Source organism: Elephantulus edwardii, unplaced genomic scaffold (assembly GCF_000299155.1).
Source record: "Elephantulus edwardii isolate Elephantulus edwardi_28Jun2011 unplaced genomic scaffold, EleEdw1.0 scaffold00012, whole genome shotgun sequence".
Lineage (NCBI taxonomy): Eukaryota > Metazoa > Chordata > Mammalia > Macroscelidea > Macroscelididae > Elephantulus > Elephantulus edwardii.
Genome location: NW_006399762.1, coordinates 3,066,360 through 3,085,562, shown reverse-complemented (window position 1 = coordinate 3,085,562; position 19,203 = coordinate 3,066,360). Strand labels below are relative to the sequence as shown.

The 19,203-nt window shown below is 34.9% G+C and overlaps 1 protein-coding gene across 1 annotated transcript in view; it reads left to right on the top strand.

Moving 5' to 3' along the window:
* The window catches only part of KIAA1109 (KIAA1109 ortholog), a 249,312-nt gene that overhangs the window by 214,702 nt on the left and 15,407 nt on the right, over nt 1–19,203 (top strand). The window contains exons 65-72 of the mRNA XM_006881048.1: nt 507–722; nt 2,956–3,136; nt 3,978–4,179; nt 6,692–6,853; nt 7,540–7,679; nt 8,622–8,823; nt 12,311–12,511; nt 15,768–15,947. Of these exons, the coding sequence (XP_006881110.1) occupies nt 507–722; nt 2,956–3,136; nt 3,978–4,179; nt 6,692–6,853; nt 7,540–7,679; nt 8,622–8,823; nt 12,311–12,511; nt 15,768–15,947 (1,484 nt within the window). The remainder of the gene's footprint in view (nt 1–506; nt 723–2,955; nt 3,137–3,977; nt 4,180–6,691; nt 6,854–7,539; nt 7,680–8,621; nt 8,824–12,310; nt 12,512–15,767; nt 15,948–19,203) is intronic.

Here is a 19,203-nt window from a genome sequence, read left to right as displayed (position 1 = left end):
TAATATTTAATTTTAAGGTTTTAAATGTTCAAAGTTTAGAAAATAATCTTAAAATACGTAGTATGCGTCAGATTAAAAGATGTATTTAGATTTCTTAATGAAATTTAGCTCAATATGGTATAATTTTTCTTTCTCTATTACTGTTTTTAAATCCATAAAGTAGCATTTGAATTTTACATTTAGGAAAATTAGTACATGAGCCATATTGTTCAAAATAATGGAATGTGGTTCATGTACTAATAACAGTGATCATGTTTGTGCTCAGTACCTAATAATAATACATCGTTTGGTACATAGTAATTACTGGTTCTATAAATATTGAGGAGAAAGTGACTCCACTAAACTTTGGAAAAACTATTAATATGAGTTAGTTGGATAGTCTGTATAAATTTTATAAAACAGTAACATTTACTTATAGACTTTTGTTCTCTATAACATCAGAATATGAGTTCTTTTTTTTAAAAAAAAAGTCTTTATCACAATGTAATAATCAGTTCTTTTTCTAGACACACATCTCGTAAAAAAGCAACAGGTTTTGCTGCAGTTCACCAGCTATTCACAGAACGCTGGCCCACAGCACCAGTCAATCGAAGTCTCAGTGGCACAGCAACAGAAAGAAATATTGATTTTGAACTTGATATACGGGTTGAAATTGATAGTGGCAAATGTGTACTCCACCCAACCACCCTTCTACAAGAACATGATGATATAAGTTTAAGAAGGTAAGAGTTAGGTTGAAAAATTGTCATTTTGTTTGATGATGGTGCTTTTTAGATATTGCTAAGTTAGAACAAGCATTTTTCTTAAGGTCACAAAGGCAGATTTTAGAATCTAACTGTAATTGAAATAGTCAAATGTTTATTAGCAGAGCATAAAATTTCATTAAATAAGCTTATATATAATTTGGAACCAGGAGTGGCTTCCACTTCCTAAATAACATGCCTCCAGAAACTCTATGAAGTTTGATAAATGTCAGTGGTTATAGAGGGCTTCATGTCTTTTGTTCATGCAGTCGCTATGAGTTGTGCTCAACTCAAAATCAATTTTTAAAAAAAGTGATAATATTATCTATCAATAGAAATGGATATCTGATTTAGAATCTGGCAAGTTTGTTAATGAAAATAGTTTTCTATTTTAAATTCTTCTTTAACACAATATGAGTTTTTAAGTTAGAATTTTTAAATTTATTATTGGTTTACATATAATATTTCATATACATCATATTTTATACATGATCTTTATTTTATATAATCATTCATATACAGTGTGTTTTATTCTTGGACTTCTGTTTTCTATTCATATGCATTATATTTTATATAATTAATTACCATTTTTTCTATGTCTTTTACCACCCTATGTTCTATCTTTTCAAGTCTGCATGAACATTTCCCAGTCCTTCACCACTCTTTCCACCCACCAACTTTCTGTTATCCCGGTGATTTTTTCCCACCCCTCTTTTTTCCACTTCCCCTTCCCCTTTTTGAATGCTTATACATATTTTTTTCAGTTATCATCCTGTTATCACAGTAATGCCATATTTGTCTAGCAATATTTGTCTTTATGTGATTGAGATATTTCTCTCAGCATAATGCTTCCTAATCTCTCCAAAGTTTTATAGTATTTTTTTCCTAAGTTCCTTAGTTGCTGTTTGTATTCCATTGTACAAATATACCACAATTTCTTTCAGCTAGGTTTTATTTCTGCTCATACAAACTAATTGCCTTTGAATCAGAACTGACTTATCGCTGAACTTCCACTGGGCTTCTAGACTATAAATCACATAGGAAGAGATTGTCCATCTTTCTTTCTCCGAGATGCAGGTGGATTTGAAGTGTGGCCTTTGAGGTAGCATCACAACTTCCAGTAGACTAAACAAACAGAGATACTCAGTTATTAATTATATTTTATTTTCTTTATTTATAAGTAAATATTTATTTAGATTTTTAGTGATTTATTTATGCTTTTACAAATAGTAAGAATGGGCAATCTCCTCCTATGTGATTAACTGCTGCCAGAGGGTCAGCAATGGGTCAGTTCCGACTCTACAGTACACAACACTGACACATGCGTGCGCGTACACACACACACATACACACACACAGAGTACTTATGGTACACACAGAGTACTTATAGGTATCATGATTATAGAATTTTGATAAGTTTATATATCAGGTATATTGAAAATCAAACTCAACTACTGGCTAGGCCTTAGTACTCTGGGCTGGGATGTTCTTAATAATAAATCTACAGCTCTATCGTTTGTTTCCATTGTTAACTGGATTTTGAGATAAGCAGGTTTAACATGAGTTTAAGTTTTCATTGACTTTACTATGCTTTTATTTCTAATCTAAAGAAATAAAAACAAACCCCAAACTTCTAAAAATAAAAACAGTAGTAATAATTGAGCAGATTGTTGGGGTAGGGTGGGTGGAGATACAGATAAAATAAGGATGGCAGAATGACAGCAGTTACTGAAGCTGGGTGTATGTAGATCACTCTTTTTATTTTGTATGTGTTTGAAATTTTTTGTAGTTAAAAATTACTCAGATTATATAATGATGAGGCTTTTATAAAATGAAATATCAGATAAAAAAGCTTTTTTATCTAAGTTAAAATAATGCAAATGCCATAATAATGATAAAAAGAATGTTAATTACTATAATGTACTTCATGTTTTAGATTAAGTTGTAATAAATTATTAATGTTAGAGTCAACATTTGTGAAACATTCATGAGCTTAGAAAATAATAAATGAAACTACCGCGTTAGCAATGTTCGTGCTTGGCATTTTCCCAGCTGGAGAAATTAGCTAGAGAAAATTGCAAACTTGACTTTTCCACATGTATCAGTGAAAGACTACATTCCTTTTACTGCATGCATAAGATTGCTTTTCAAGAAATAGTAAAAAGATGAATGTTTTCTTTCTCAAATGACAAAAATGTTTTTCTGTTCTTAGGAGTTATGATCGAAGTTCCAGGAGCTTAGATCAAGAGTCTCCTTCTAAAAAGAAGAAGTTTCAAACTAATTATGCTTCTACTACCCATTTAATGACAGGCAAAAAAGTGCCATCATCTCTTCAAACAAAGCCTAGTGATTTGGAAACAACAGTATTTTATATCCCTGGAGTTGATGTAAAGGTAAAAATTTTGGGAAAATGGCTTTTAATTATAAATGTGGTTTCTTGTCTTCTGTCATATATGCTTCTTCCATTGTTTATGATATTAAAAATAAGGCTTTCTGACTTCTTTCTATAATAATACTTCTAACATAAAAGTGTCCAAATTGCAGGCCATTACTTCTTTTATACTGCTTTTATCCATGAAAATATAGCATAGAAACTTTGAAATCAGAAGAGGTGAATGAATGTTGAAGGAATGTACTCATTTTGGAGGTTGTAGGTGTTCTGCGCTACTTCCTTTCCACATACCAGGATGTGAAATGTCATAGGTTATAGAAGAAACGTTATCATTTTTTCCTTTTTTATTTTAATGGTTTCTATTAATATATTCATTAATGTTGTTTTTGTAACTTATTTAACTCACTATATTTTTCTTAAATTACAGAATTCTAGCCCCCTACTCTGTTATATTGGAGAGGACTTGAAAGATTATCAGTGATAAACTTTTTCGTTTTAAAAAATGAAAGAAGTTAAGAAATGTACTAGAATTTAAAAAAATGAAATTGAAAGATCTAGTAAAAGTTTTCTAACTCCTAGAAAGAGTTGGGAGCAGGAGTGACAATCCACTTCCAAAATGGCTTGCCTCCAAAAACTATAAGAATGTGGAGAAACAATAAAAATTATACAAGTGTTCAAGTCTTTCGTTCATAGGTCGCTATGAGTCATCTATGACTCAACAGCACTTAACAACAACTCCTAGCTACACTAGTATTACTTCTAACATTTTCTGTTATATTTCTTGAGATAGTTTTGCTTATATGCATGATTTTAACTTTGAAAGTTTATTTGTTTCAATACAGTTGCATTACAATTCCAAGACTCTAAAGACTGAATCACCTAATGCGTCCAGAGGATCTTCCTTGCCAAGAACTCTCTCTAAAGAATCCAAGCTGTATGGTATGAAAGATAGTGCAGCATCTCCTCCTTCTCCTCCTTTACCTTGCACTGTCCACAGCAAGACTAACACCTTACTTCCTCCCCAACCCCCACCTATTCCTTCAGGTATTTAAGGAGAATATACTCATTTTTTTTGTTGCCTTTTTCCCCCCATAACATAATTTTTAGTTACTACCGACTTGCTCTATTAATATATTCTTTAAAATTTACGTACTTAGGAGAAAAAGGCATCATTTTGATAATAATTACTATACAGAGTTAAATATAGGAGCCAATTTCTAGCTATTTTTCAAACTGATAATACTTTTGAATATCAGTTGTTGAAATAACTTCATATACCCGCTGGTTAACATAAATAAAATTTTAAGACAATATATATTAACAAAAGGATAGTTTTCTGCTCTTCAAATTGTGGAGTATATGATTTAGATGGAGATCAAACTTAAGCTTTTATGACCGAGAACACACCTTCATTATCTAGCCACTAGGTGGCTTAACCATGAAGGGTTTGAGCTGCCGACTCAAAAGCAGTTGGTTTAAATCTACCACCTTCTCTATAGAGGAAAGAGGGACAGTCTTCTCCCATGTAATTTACATCCTCTGAAAATCCCCCGAAGGGTCAGCTTTGAGTCAGTTCCAACTCTAAGACAAAGAACAAAAACATGAATTATAGTAGTTTGTATACAAAGTTTATATCCATTGTGTTTCATTTATTTATACTGTGTTTCACACATTATTGTGTTTCACATGGTCGTTCCTATACATTGTATTTTATAAAATTAATCACCATTGATCTATGCCCCCCATTACTCCACCTTTTCAGGTCCCCACTGAATCTTTCCTAATTTCTTCACTCTTTCTCTCAGCCACCAAACTCTGTGGCCTTGTGATTTTTTTACCCCCACTTTTCACACTTAGGCACCCTCTTCCCCAACTTTTTGCACACATCTTTGTATTTTGCAAAAATGATTCAGAAGCAGTTTGGCTAACTGAATCTGGCTTAGGGTCTTTTAGAATGCTACATTCTAGATATTGGTGAAGGCTTTAGTCACATGAAACTTAACTAGAAATAGAAAATTGCTTTCAGTGTGTCTCAGTCACGACTGGCAAACCCTAGCCTAACATCTTTCCCACATGGGCCTTTACAATAATATGTTAGAATTACTAGAAGAAAAAAAAAATCAGGGTGAATAAGAATCATTTGAAACATTTGATACATGTTGTTGTTGTTGTTGTTGTTATGTGCCGTCGAGTCACCTGCGACTCATAGCGACCCTATGTACAACAGCCCTAAACTCCGCTCTGTCCTGTGCCAATCGCACTGTCTCTGACACTCCCATCCCAATTATCCCAGTCACTGAATCAATCCACCTCATAGAGGGCCTTCCTCTCCTGCACTGTCCCTCCACCCTCCCAAGCATGATGTCCCTCTCCAGGGACCGGTCTCTCCTCACAACATGTCCAAAGTATGTTAGATGGAGCCTCAGAATCCTTGCCTCCAAGGAGCCACCCAGTTTAACCCTTTCCAGGACAAATCTGTTTGTTTTCCTAGCAGTCCATGGTATTCTCAATACTCTTCTCCAGCACCACAGCTCAATAAGGCATCAATTCTCCTTCTATCCTCCTTGGTCATTGTCCAACTCTCTGATGCATAACAGGTGATTGCGAAGACCATGGTCTGTATCAGATGCACCTTAGTCTCCAAAGAGATACCATTGCTCTTCAGCACTTGATAGTCTTATAATAATGCCTACTTTTATTATATGTCAAATTCACTTTACAAGACACATTTATGTTCATTAATAAAAGATAATATTACCTCTATTTTTAAGTTAGTATGACTCACTTGATCATTGTTGTCATGTCAGAGCCAGTTTATAGCTAACCCTCCAAACAAGTTTTTGGAGGCAATAAATTGCACTGGAGAACATTGCCCATTTTCTCCTGTGGAGCATCTGATAGATTTAAATCACTCACCTTTGGGATGGGAGTGCAACTCTCTGTCCACTAGTGCCCCCTTAAATTGGTATAGGTAAGGCAAATAGCAGTTGAATACAACTAATGAATGTTTGAAGTTGAACCCTAAGCCAAAGTTAGCTGAATGTTAGTTATTCTACCCATTCTACTGAAGTGGAAAAGGGGAGATGAAGAAAAAAGCAGCTGAGGCAGAGAGAATTCATGAATATGTAGAAGTTAAGAACAGCAAGAAGATAAAGTCTGAAAACAATTGTTTTTTTCATATTTGCTATGAAACATTGTTAGCCAAAGCTTTCTATCTTACTTCTGAAATAGAAGGCAAAAACCCTTAATGCTAATGACTGCAATTTTGTAGTATGAAATTGAAAAAGTGGACCAAAATCTGGGAAACTAGAGCAAGTCGGAGTAAGTGAAGGATTAAGCATCATTATTCATCTTTGTTCTCTGGCGTTAATATATCATTTCTGTCAGCATGCTATTCTTGTTTTCTTTTATAAGGTCTTAAGTGTAATATAATGTACTTTACCAGGTTAAACTGTTTTATACTTCTAATTTCTCACAACAGTATCTTATTGTGGTTGTTTTTTAAAATCTGTTTACTAAACTCTACTTTTGTACCCCATATTTACTAATGTTCTAGCCAAAGGAAAAGGAAGTGGAGGAGTCAAAACAGCCAAGTTGTATGCCTGGGTAGCACTTCAGTCCTTGCCAGAAGAAATGGTTATTAGTCCCTGCCTATTAGATTTTCTGGAAAAAGCTCTGGAAACTATTCCAATTACACCAATTGAAAGGAATTACACAGGTACGCATCTTCCTTCCTATAACTTAATTCCTCATCACTTATATCTTGTGTTCCTTTACTTAGAAAATTTCTTAGTGCTATTATATGACATTTTCAGTGATAAATATGAAGGAATTACAGAACTAATAAAAGAACTTGAGATAAAATCTCATGTCCTTATTTATAAATGAGGTTATATAATTTGCCCAAGGCTACAGCTTGATAAAAATAAAATGAACATTTCTTCATTTCTACCTTTGTGTTTTAACTGTTATTCTAGTTTTAGGCTTATGCTGAAGACAACCTAGAACAGGAAATGAGGCATTGCATGAAATGGCCTGAAGTTCCTAGATGAGGAGTAAAATTTAGAGCCTCAGTGATGTTAGGAGGAGTGGGTTATATATTTGATGAAGCTTTCTTGACACTAAAATTGAGCTTGAAGAGCCATGCTCATTCTCCTGAATTCCTCAGATCCTACATTAGTGTCTCTTTGTATTGGAATTCCTCATGGACAGTGTGCTAGAAATGAGTAGGGTATCTGAGTTTGTGGAAATGAGCAGGAAGTATGCATAAAAGATGTGTAGAATGTTGGACTGTAGAAGCACATGTATTGGGGTGTTCATAATCTTAGGGATAACATGTAAGAAAGATAGCTTGATAAATAATTTTTCCTTGTCCTAATAATAAATTTTTAAATATATTAATAGCTGTGAGCTCACAAGATGAAGATATGGGACATTTTGAGATACCAGATCCTTTGGAAGAATCAACAACATCATTAGTATCATCTTCCACGTCTGCTTACTCTTCCTTCCCTGTAGATGTTGTAGTTTATGTACGAGTTCAGGTGATGCACATTTTCTAGTCCTTTCTTTTTAATTTAAGGGGGGAAAATCATCTTTCAGTTTGTTTAAATATTTTCAACAGTATTTCACTTTTAGTATCTTAGATTTATGTATTTTCAAGGTATTTAGACATAACCTGAACTTCTGGAAAGTGAATATAAAATTTTATGTATATATTTACTTTGCTATTACAAAAGCTCATAGACCTTTGAATTTTGAAAATTTGTATTTCATATTTTGATCATTTATGCCAAGTGTTTTCTATGACAACAACTTGACCAAAAGAATTTCAGTCTCGGCTTTAGAGATTTCTGTATATTTTTTCTTTTAAATACGATGGTAAACATAACTGGTAATATCTTAATCACTTATGAAACCTTTGCCATTTGAATAATCTTTTCAGTTTGAATATAAAGGAAGTCCCCTGGGGGAGCTCTGGTGGCCTAGTGGCAAGAAGCTGCACTGCAACCCCAGAGATATGCAGTTTGAATCCACCAGATGCTTTGCCGGAGAAGGGGGGGCAATCTCCTCCTGTTCCAGTCAAATCTGATTTGACGGTATATGCACACAAAATAATAATAAAAAAAAAAATAAAAAAGGAAGTCCCTTAAGAAAAAGAAAGACTTGGCCATTTACTCATAGGGTATCAACATTTTAAAGTTCTGAAAGATACAGATGTCTATCACTCAGAAATGGCTTCTCAAAAATTCCATTTTGTTAATACTTTCTGATTCATGAATTATCTGTCTACTTGGAGAAACTAAACTTGAAATACTAAATAAGAAATTAAACATGAAATACTCTTTCAAATAAGTAAGCATGAAAGAAACATAGTATGTGTGAGCTAAAATTTAAGTTAAATATGACTTTTAAAACCCAATATGATATTTTTAAACTATCTAGTTCCTAAAAATTTTATTTATTTTGCCTTTTGTTCTTTTTAGCCCTCACAGATCAAGTTTAGCTGTTTGCCAGTATCAAGAGTAGAATGCATGTTAAAGTTACCATCTCTAGACTTGGTATTTTCTTCAAACAGAGGAGAACTGGAGACTTTAGGGACTACATACCCTGTGGAGACTTTATCCCCTGGAACTAATGCGTCTCAGAGTGGATCCAAGACATCTGCCAACAAAACTGGAATGCCAGGTATAGAAACATGTATTACTTTAATGTAAAGTCATATATTGCTATTGTGTACTGTTGAGTTGGAACTGACCCACCCCTGACCCTCTAGAGGGTTTTCAAAGGCAGTTCATCGCATAGGAGGAGATTGCCTATCCTTCTCCTACAGAGCAACTGGTGGATTTGAACCGTGTGCTTTTGGGATGCAGTACAGTTTCTTGCCAGTAGGTCACCAAAGCTCCCTGTAAAGTCAAACACTGTTCTAATAATAGTAGTAAGATTTTAACAAACCAATTTGGTAAGGGGAATATTATAGAATTAGAGTAGACAGGACCTATTGTAGACCAAAGTTTGAGTATGATTTATGTGTTACCAGAAGCTGAGGCTCTTTCTGTGTTTTTAAATAAGGGTAGTGGAATAATTTTGCTTCTGGCTGAAATATGCATTCTACACACACTGTGAAATAATTATGTGTTAATATGCATATACTCACTCAAATGTACTGTCATCAAGTTGATTGGAACTCATGGTTAACCTCCATCAAGTCTCTAAGGCCTTAAATCTTAACAGAAGGAGACTACTCCTGTTTTCTCCCCTTGGAGCTGTTGTTAGAGTCTAACTGCCTGACATGGCACAGCCTTTTGCTCAGCAGGGCAGCTCACTATCCCAACACCACTAGAGCTCTAATGTGTATCCGTGTAGTCTTGACTGTTTCATGCTATACTTTTATATATACATGAAAAAGTTCCTTACTGTTACAAATAACAGTGATATGTAGCAAGAATTTCTTACAAAACTGAATTACGTTGTATTAAATAGTATGTTTTAAGTGATACACTTTATTGGCTATCTCAAATGTCTGTGTTATACAAGGTTTTATTTTTAAAATACAGCAGATTATTTCCTCATGGAAATATCGCTGACATATAAAAGCATAGTCCCATTTTTGTCCTAAAGTTCAGATAACTATCACATTTACAAATGATATTTTATTAAATATCTTTAAAACTCAAGACTAGATTGAAATAAAATTAGCAAGAAATTGATGTATCGTTTAAACAGTAGTTCTAAACAAGGATATTTTTGCCCCTAAGGAACACTGTTGATTTAGGGAGATCATACTTGCATCTTGTGGGGAAGCCAAAAATGCTCTTAAATGTGCTACAACAGTGCACATGACCCCCTCACCCTGAAATAAAGCATTAGCCAGTCCGAAATATCAATACAAATAGCCCTGGTATTTACTTATAATATTAGAGAAATCATTAAAGCAAAACATTTTTTTGTATGAATATGAGTACAAAATAGCAAAATAAAAGATTGATATTTTAGAACTGAAACCTTTCTAATATAGTTGCCCTTATCCTCAGTCTAATGCTACTAGAATTATGTTGTAGTGAGCAAAACTCTGGGATGGTAGTGGTTTTTGAAAGCTTCTTTTTCCAGTTATAAGAATATCGAAGAATACTGAAAATAAAATGATGTCTAGTTTTCATAATCAAGGAGGTCTGGTAGTTTAGTGCATCATGGGTTGTGCTTATAATTGAAAGGTCAGTGGTGGAAATCCATCTGCTGTTCCTCAGAAAATATATGGGCCATCTCCTCCCATAATCACTTGTTGTTATGTCCGTCAAAAAACTTAAACCCTCTGGAAGGTTGTTATAAATGAGAATCAACTTGACAGCAAGGGAATTGGTTTTAGTTTATCATAATTAGTTTTGTTGTTGAGTATCATCTAGTCAAAACTGACCCATAGCTGACCCTCCAGGTAGTTTTCAGAATCAGTTAATCTCTCTAGAGGATATTATCCATCCTTCTCCCACAGAGCAGCTGGTGGATTTGAACCTCAAGTATTCAGTATTATAGTGCAGGTTCACGCCACTAGGCCACCAGAACTCTAATTAGTGTTACCAGTTCTTACTCTCCAACATTTTTGTACAGGTAGAATCTTTTGTACTAAACAAAGTTGAACTGGGTTTCTCCTACCATGTAATTTTTAGAATTTAAAATTTGTGTATTTTCTAAAATCACTAAATAGCCCTTTCTAAAATCACTTTAATAACTGCATACTAGTCTATATATTGTATCTTATTATTATATATTATGTTAAATAAATTATGTGATGAATATATTACATAAATGATATATTATTCTGTCTATTGTGTTTGGGATTCTTTGATGTTTTTGTCTTTCTGTCTTGTAAATAATATTTTAATGAACATCCCTACATATAAACGTTTGAAAATGTCCTCAAGATAAATTATTAAAAATGGAATTTCAAGGATGGAGAATATTTAAAATGTTTAATGTACTTTACTCTCCAGTAAGATGATACCGTTTATATCCTGGTCATAGTATATGTGGATGCACCACACTCATTATACTCTACTCAGTGCTTTGCTTTACATGTCAGTAATTTTCAATTTGGTAGATTAAAATAGAATTTTATTCTTTTTTCATTTTCATTTTATTAATTTATTGGCTGTTGTAGACGGATAAGTGTTTATTTCCATGTCTGTTTTTCTGTTGGAATGATCATCTTTTTTTCATAAATTATTAACATGTAAATTGCTAAGGCCATATATTTTTACTATACTAGCAGTGAGGATTGCTAATGAGTTTCATGTCAAGTTTCTATCCAAAAGGTTGGCTGTTCAAATCCACAAGCTTCAGAAGAAAGATATACAATCTCCTCATATAAAAATTTACAGCTTTGGCAACTTGATGGAGAGTTGCAATAAGTTGCAATTGACAGGACAGCACTGAGTATGGTTTGGTTTCTAGGCTAGGGATATATAGTGAAAAGAAAACAATTATGTCTACATTTTTATTCTTTAGAAATCATGAAAGTGAAGTAGTAGTAGATTATCCTACTCCTCTTTTTGTCAAACTCCAGTCATTTGGGGTCTCTTTTCCCGCATTACCGTGGAACAAAAGAAAAGCTATAATTGACTAACCCTCTTAAGAACTCATTTCCATCATGTCAGAACCAACTGAGAGTTAACTTCCAGTGGGTTCAGAGGCTGTAATTCAAATGGGAGCAAATTGCCCAACTTTATCTCCCAGAACCACACAGGTGGATTCAAACTGCCAGAGAGGTACTGCTTTTGAGTTAGCAGTATAACTCCTACTGACTGTGTCTTGAGTTTGGCTAAGTACCTGTGTAAAATATTACTTACTAAAGATGGGCATATAATAATGATAATTATAATAATACTTATATAATAATATAATAATCCATGTCCAATAAAGGTAGTCATGGATCATATAATAAAGATGGACAGAATATTCAATCTCGGCTTACATAAAAATGTATTTGATAAATGCATCTCATTTCTATTTAAGAATTTAAATTATTGACCTAGATTTGAGTGTTTCTAGCTATTTTGCAGTCATGTTTCAATCTTGAGAACATAGTATTAATGGCTGAGTTTGGGGTTTTGCTCTTTGGTGGCAGTTGTTTTAGCATTTTTCATGCTATAAATGTTTTGGATTTCTGTGTCCTCTGTAGGCTCGTCAGGACTAGGCAGCCCTCTAGGCAGAAGTCGGCATAGTAGCAGTCAGTCCGATCTGACCAGTTCCAGCAGCAGTTCATCTGGCTTGAGCTTCACCGCATGCATGTCGGACTTTTCCCTTTATGTGTTTCATCCATATGGAGCAGGGAAACAAAAAACTGCTGTTTCTGGACTCACGCCTGGATCAGGAGGATTAGGTATGCTAAGTATATTTGTGCCTTTTTCATATTTACTTTCTGTTTTCAAGTTTTCCTCTTTGTACAAACCATGAAGCCTTTATTAACAGATAGAAACCAAAATCAGAAATGCTTTTTATTTCTTTTTTTAAATAATATCCATCTTAGCTGTATCAGATATATCTTGGGAAAAGTGCAGCCAGAGTGCTCCTTGGAGGTAAAAATGGTGAAGCTTTGTCTTATATAATTAGGGCATGTTGTTAAGGAGGGGCTGTTTCTTGAAAAGAGCTATTGGCCTTGGAAAGGTAGAAGGTGGGCAAAAGAGAGGAAGACCCTTAATGAGATGGATAGACACAGTGACTACAGCAGTAGACTCAAGTGTTTCAGAGATGATGGAGATGGCCCAGGATAGGACAGATAGTTCTTTTGTTCACAGGGTCTCTGAGTTGTATTCAGTGGCACTTGACAGCAACAAGCTATTACAATGTGGGTATCATATTAAATCTTAAAAAAACCAAATATATGTGAATAGTTAAATGGAAAACCAATTCGCTCTGTAAACTTGCTCAAACTACTATTGAAAATATATGTGTATAATTACAATATTGTTGTTGAGTATCATCAGAACTGACTCATAGCTGACCCTCCAGCAGGTTTTCAGAGGCAGTTAATCACATGGGAGGAGATTACCCATCCTCTCCAGTACAGCAGCTGGTGGATTCAAAACATGTGCCTTCGGGGTTTCAGTGCAGCTTCTTGCCACTAAGCCACTAATGCTCCCTGTATAAATATAAATATACATATAAATATATATATTTATATGTATAATTTAGTGGTAGGGAGTTGTGCTGCCATTACAAAGGCTTGGAGGCCAAATCCATCTGCCACTCCACAGGACAAAGATGGTTGATCTGCAGTGTTGTTGTTGTTGTTATGTGCCATTGAGTTGTTTGCTACTCATAGCGACCCTCTGAAACCCACTGGATGATCAACTGTGAGTATTTATGACTAGATGTCACATAACAACAATAGAAATGAGTTGGAATTTGAAATAAACAATTCATTATTACTAATCTTTGGTTTTTTTTCATCACTGCTTCAAGACCTCTTTGCCTTTATCAAGCAAGGTTGTGTTATTTGCAGGCAGTAGGTTGCTAATTAGCCTTCATCCAATCTTGAGGTTGCTTTCTTCTTTTGTCCAGCTTCCTATTTGTTCAGCATATAAACTGAATAAATATGGTGACAAGATTCATCTTTGACACACAGATTTCCTGATTTTTAACCATGTAGTATCCTCTTACTCTGTTTGAATAACTGACACTTGGTCTGTGTACAGGTTCTGCATGAAACCGTGTAAGTGTTCTTGAATTCCATTCTTCACAGTGGCATCTGTAATTTGTTATGATCTACACAGCTGAGTATCTTTGCAGAATCTATAAATCACAGGAAACATCTGTCTTAAATATCTACCACTATGATAATAGAAATGCAACAATTGGATCACTTTAAAAACAAATTTATTATCTTACAGTATAGGCGGCAAGAAGTCCAAATTAAGGGTGCTAGCTGTCTGTGAGCCAGCTTTCTTTTCTCTGTTGATTCTGAGTGAAGGTCCTTGTTGAAAGGAAACTTTCAACATCTGTGGGCCTGTGTATCTTTGGAAATGCCATGAGTATTAACCGCCCCATGTCAAGTATAGGCTTTTTTTGCTCCGGGCTCATCTTTATGAGTAGTACTGAAGTCCTCTTCTCTCTGCTTGCTTTTATTTCTTGTAAGATAAAGATGTCACAAGACAAACACCAGACAGACTCCTTCTACATAGGGTAAGGGCTGTAACAGGATTAAGGGTATTGACTGAGAGATCACTATGTAAGTATATAACATTACAGCTAAAACAATGCATTATCATGGACCTGCCAAGTAAACACATACGTAGGGGGCATAGAGTACAATCTATGATATCTTTTTGGTATTTTTGCCTTTCAGACAAGATCCATCTGACATATCCAGTGATAACCACTATTCACCTCCTCTTCTGAATGTGGCTTGTCTTTCTGGGATTTCCTGGTGAATGCACTACTGTAATCATTCTGTATTTTTTTTTTTTACAAAACTTTTCTTACATGTGGTATTAATCATATAATTTGACAGTTTATGCATAAGTGTTTAGAGCATATAATCTGTTCTTGAATTGATCTAAAAGTTCAGATGAGATATTCTCATGGTTGTGCTTTGGTTCTAATGGACTTGTTTTCATTTTCTTCAGCTTCACCTTGAACTTGCACAGGAACAGTTGTTTTTCCACAGTCAGCCTTTGACCTTGTTCTGACTCGTGATCTTGAGCTGCCTCATCTCTTTCCACAGGTGTAGTCAAGTTGTTTCCCATATATGCCATCTGACATGGTCTACATACATAGTTGTCGTTTATGTTGTTGAAAAAAAGATATTGTCAATGAATAGGTCTTAGGTCTTGTAAAATTCCATCTTGGTGCTTCCTGTACTAATTTTATTAGCCGGATGATAATTTTCAATTTCTGATCTTTCTTCATTGTTTCTATCTTTTGCTTTCTAATTACCAGTAATTATCAGTGCTACTTTATTGCATGTTTGATCAATTTCAGACTGCAGAAGTTGGTAAAAATCTTTAATTTCTTACCTTTGCCATTAGTGATTGGTACATAATTTGAGTAACAGTTATATTAAATAGTCTTCCTTATAGGCATATGGTCATTATTTTCTTTTATGAAAGTATTGTATTGCAGGCTAGACCTTTATATGTTCTTTTTGACATCTAGAAAAACTGAGAGTTGTCACAAGTGAAATGGAGTGTTTGAAGATAGATATCCTAGGCATTAATGAATTGAAATGAATGACTGGCATCACCGTTTGAAATCAGACTAAAAGCACCTAAGATCTTGACTGTCTCTTGACTTGTTGATTACCTTCAAGTTGAGCATGATTCATAGCAACCATATGAAGAAAAGGCCTGATGCCCCTCTACAACTGTCAGCATTTATCAAAGTTCATAGTGTGTTTAAATAAATAATGAAGATGCAAATTCCATATCCATTCTAGTTTTTATCTTTTATGAATGGTTATAAAAAATTGCATATTTATTATATTGGATTAATTCTCATATGATTAGAAATCTAATGCTCTTTAGATTATTCCACTTGAGTTTAATTGAAGGTGTCTTTCGGTGTACTTGGTACTTTAACAATATAGTTGTGTGTATGTATTTATATGTACATATATTTTATGTGTGCTCTTTTCAAAGGGAATGTGGATGAGGAACCCACTTCAGTCACTGGGCGCAAAGATTCCCTAAGCATAAACCTTGAATTTGTAAAAGTGAGTTTGTCTCGAATAAGGCGTTCAGGAGGTGCCTCGTTTTTTGAAAGTCAGTCTGTAAGCAAGTCTGCAAGCAAAATGGACACAACATTAATAAATATATCTGGTATTAAGTTTTATATTTTTAATCTTTTATAATTTTAAATCAAAATGTTGTTCGTTTCCCTTTTCAGCAGTGTGTACATATTGCATATACTTAGTACTTAATATGCTTCTGGTGAAAAAGTTGAGTTTTAAAGGAGTGGTATTTGCCCAAATGATCAGTTACTGAAATATAACTTATCACTCAACAGCCAGAATATACCTAATAAGTGACTTACATTTGCTACTATTTTTCTCTACATCTCTAGTATTAATTAGTAAAACTTCTGCTATTCTGCTAAGTTTTTTGGTTTTTTTGTTTGTTTTTTCATGTATATTCTTAAAACACTAAAAAAAAGGAAAGTGATGTTTTTTAAAAAAAACACTCTATTTCGTGTCAAGAATTTCTTAAGTGTTATGTTTATAACCCGAGCTTTAAACCTAGCTCTATAACAATGCCTAAGTCACCTTTTCAATTGTGATGAGTATTTAAAATTTAAATGTATGTGAATATTTTAAGGATATTTAAGAGTATTGTGTGAGGGCTAACTTTTATAATTATTGTTGAACAGATAAGGAGCTCTGATGGCTTTGTAGTAAGGACTTGAACTACTAATGCAAAGACAAGTGGTTCAAATCCACCGCATGCTCCATGGGAGAAAGATGGGCAGTCTCTTAATGATTTACAACCTCTGAAAACCTGCTGGAGAGTCAGCTATGAGTCAGTTCTGATTCGACAGTACAAAACAGCTAGTGTTGAACAAAGGTGACATATATAATTCACTAGTATCAGCAAACATATATTGAACCACTATTTCTCAGTGAACTTGTAGTATGTATTATGCCAGGCAACTGATGGAATAAGATGAATGACATGAACTTTATATATAGATAAATTATAATGCAATTGATAAATGCTGTCATAGAAGTTTATCTAAAGAGGAAGCAATAAATGCCATCTTACATGGGAGGGGAGGGAGCTCTAGTGGCTTAGTGGTGGTAGGTTGCACTGCCAAACCAACAGAACACAGTTTGTATCCAACAGTTGCTCCATGGGAGAAAGATGAACAGTCTCCTCCTTTGTGGTTAAACTGCCTCTGGAAACCCGTGGAGGGTCAGGCACCACAACAACACATGGATATTGGAGAAAGCTTCCCAAAGCAAATGGTATTTGAGCTAGATCTTGGAAATTTAGTAAAAAATATTCATTGACTATTGTTGTTGTTGTGTGTGGTAGAGTTGGAACCAACCCATAGCTGACCCTCCAGCAGATTTTCAGAGGCAGTATTAACATGGCAAGAGCCTTAAACCTTGTGCCTTTGAGATTACAGTGCAACTTCTTGCTACTAGGCTACCAGAGGGTTTCATTATAATTAAGTATATGTGAAAGTCCAAATACAGTTGATAATAGACAGTAGAACAAAGGGAAAAGATTTGCTAGAGGTAAAGCTTATAAAATAACTCAAGATGAGAGATTAAAGGGGCTTGTATCCCAAGTAAACAGTTAGATTTTAATCCTTTGAATAAGGGGAACCATTAGAAGTTTTTAAGAAGTAAAATTATTTTTTAAGCTTTGTCATCCTTTTTTCTTTTTTGTGATAGTGATTTTAACAAAGATATGCAGAAAAGTTGGATTTTCATCATTCATTGTTGCACATTTTCCTCCCACTCCTTCTCTTCCCCCAGATTATTCACTTATTATTGTGCAATTCCCACCTTCCTTTTCCTTTCTCCCTCCCCTAGTCCACTTTGCACTGCACTTCTTGTTCTAGATGGTTATCATACATATAATGCCAGATTATGTTTTGAGATTGGTGTTTAAGAAAGTTGATGATAGCTTGAAAGATGGAAGAAAAAAAGAAACTTGAGAAGGCTGTTGGGAATAGGCCAAATAGTAGGGGTTAAAGGCTTGAACTATAACAAAAATGAAGAGATGGTTTCCAGAGATACCTAACAGCATCCACAAACTGTGGGAAAGGGAGAAGAGAAAACAAATTGATCCCTCTAACATCCCGCTTAGATAACTGAAGGGGCAGTGATACTATGAACTTAAAAAATAAAGAAGGAAATATATATAGGCACTTTATGTAAAAAGACCCATTAGGAAATTAGTATCCTTTCTCCTTATCTGTTAAATCTGTATGCTGAGCAAATAATTCAGGAAGTTGTACTCTATGAAGAATGTGTCTAAAGAATGTCATCAGCATTGGTGAAAAATCTGCATTATGCAGATAATACAACCTTGCTTGCTGAAAGACTTGAAGGACTTGTTGCAGAAGATCAAAGACTACAGCCTTTAATATGGATTACATCTCAACAGCAGGAAAAAAAAAATTTTCATTATTAGAACGATAGGCTACATTATGATAGAGAAAATTGAAGTTTCTGATGATTTTATCCTACTTGGATCCACATTCAGCACCCTTGGTAGCAGCAGTCAGGAGGTCAGGAGATTTCTTGATTGGGCAAGTCCCCTGTCAAAGGCCTATCCAAATTACAGTGGACAATGTTGTCAGTTTGGAGGAGGAACAGTTATGTCAATTTGAAGACTAAGGTGTTTCTGATTCAGGCATGGTCTTTTCAGTCACTTGCTGTGCATCTGAGAGCTAGATACGAAAAGGATGACAGGATGAATTGATGTCTTTGAGCCTGGTGTTGGAGAAGAATACTGAATATATTCCATGGACTGCCAAAAGTACAAACGGATATGTCTTGGAAAAAGTGCAGCCTGAGTGCTTCTTGGAAGCAAGGATGGTGAAGCTTAGTCCCACATGCATTAGCCATGTTGCTCAGAGAGGTTATTCCTTGGAAAGGGACATCGTGTTTGGAAAGGTGGAGTGTTGATGAAAGAGAGGAAGGTGCTCAACCAGATGGGTTGACAGAGTGACTGCAGCAATGGGCTTAAGTATGTCTGACATGATGAGAATGGCACAGGGTAAAACAGAGATATGTAAGCCATAGTGTCTATGAGCTGTAGTCATCTCAACAGTGCCTAACAACAAGAAGAAGGAAATTGGCTGGTGGTTAGGTTGTGTGGGTTTGGGTTCTGGCTGAAACAGAAACATCAGATGTGGAAGCCATTGGCAGGTAAAGTCTGCATAGTTGTCAAGGTCAGCTCCAGCTCATAGCTGACCTGCCAGCTGTGGGTTTCCAAAAGCTGTAACTCTTACAGGAAGAGAATGCCCATCTTTTTACCTCTGAGCTGCTGGTGGATTCAAACTGCCAGAGAAATTGTCTTTACGTCACCAGTACAGCTCTCTACAGACTGTGTCACAAGCCGT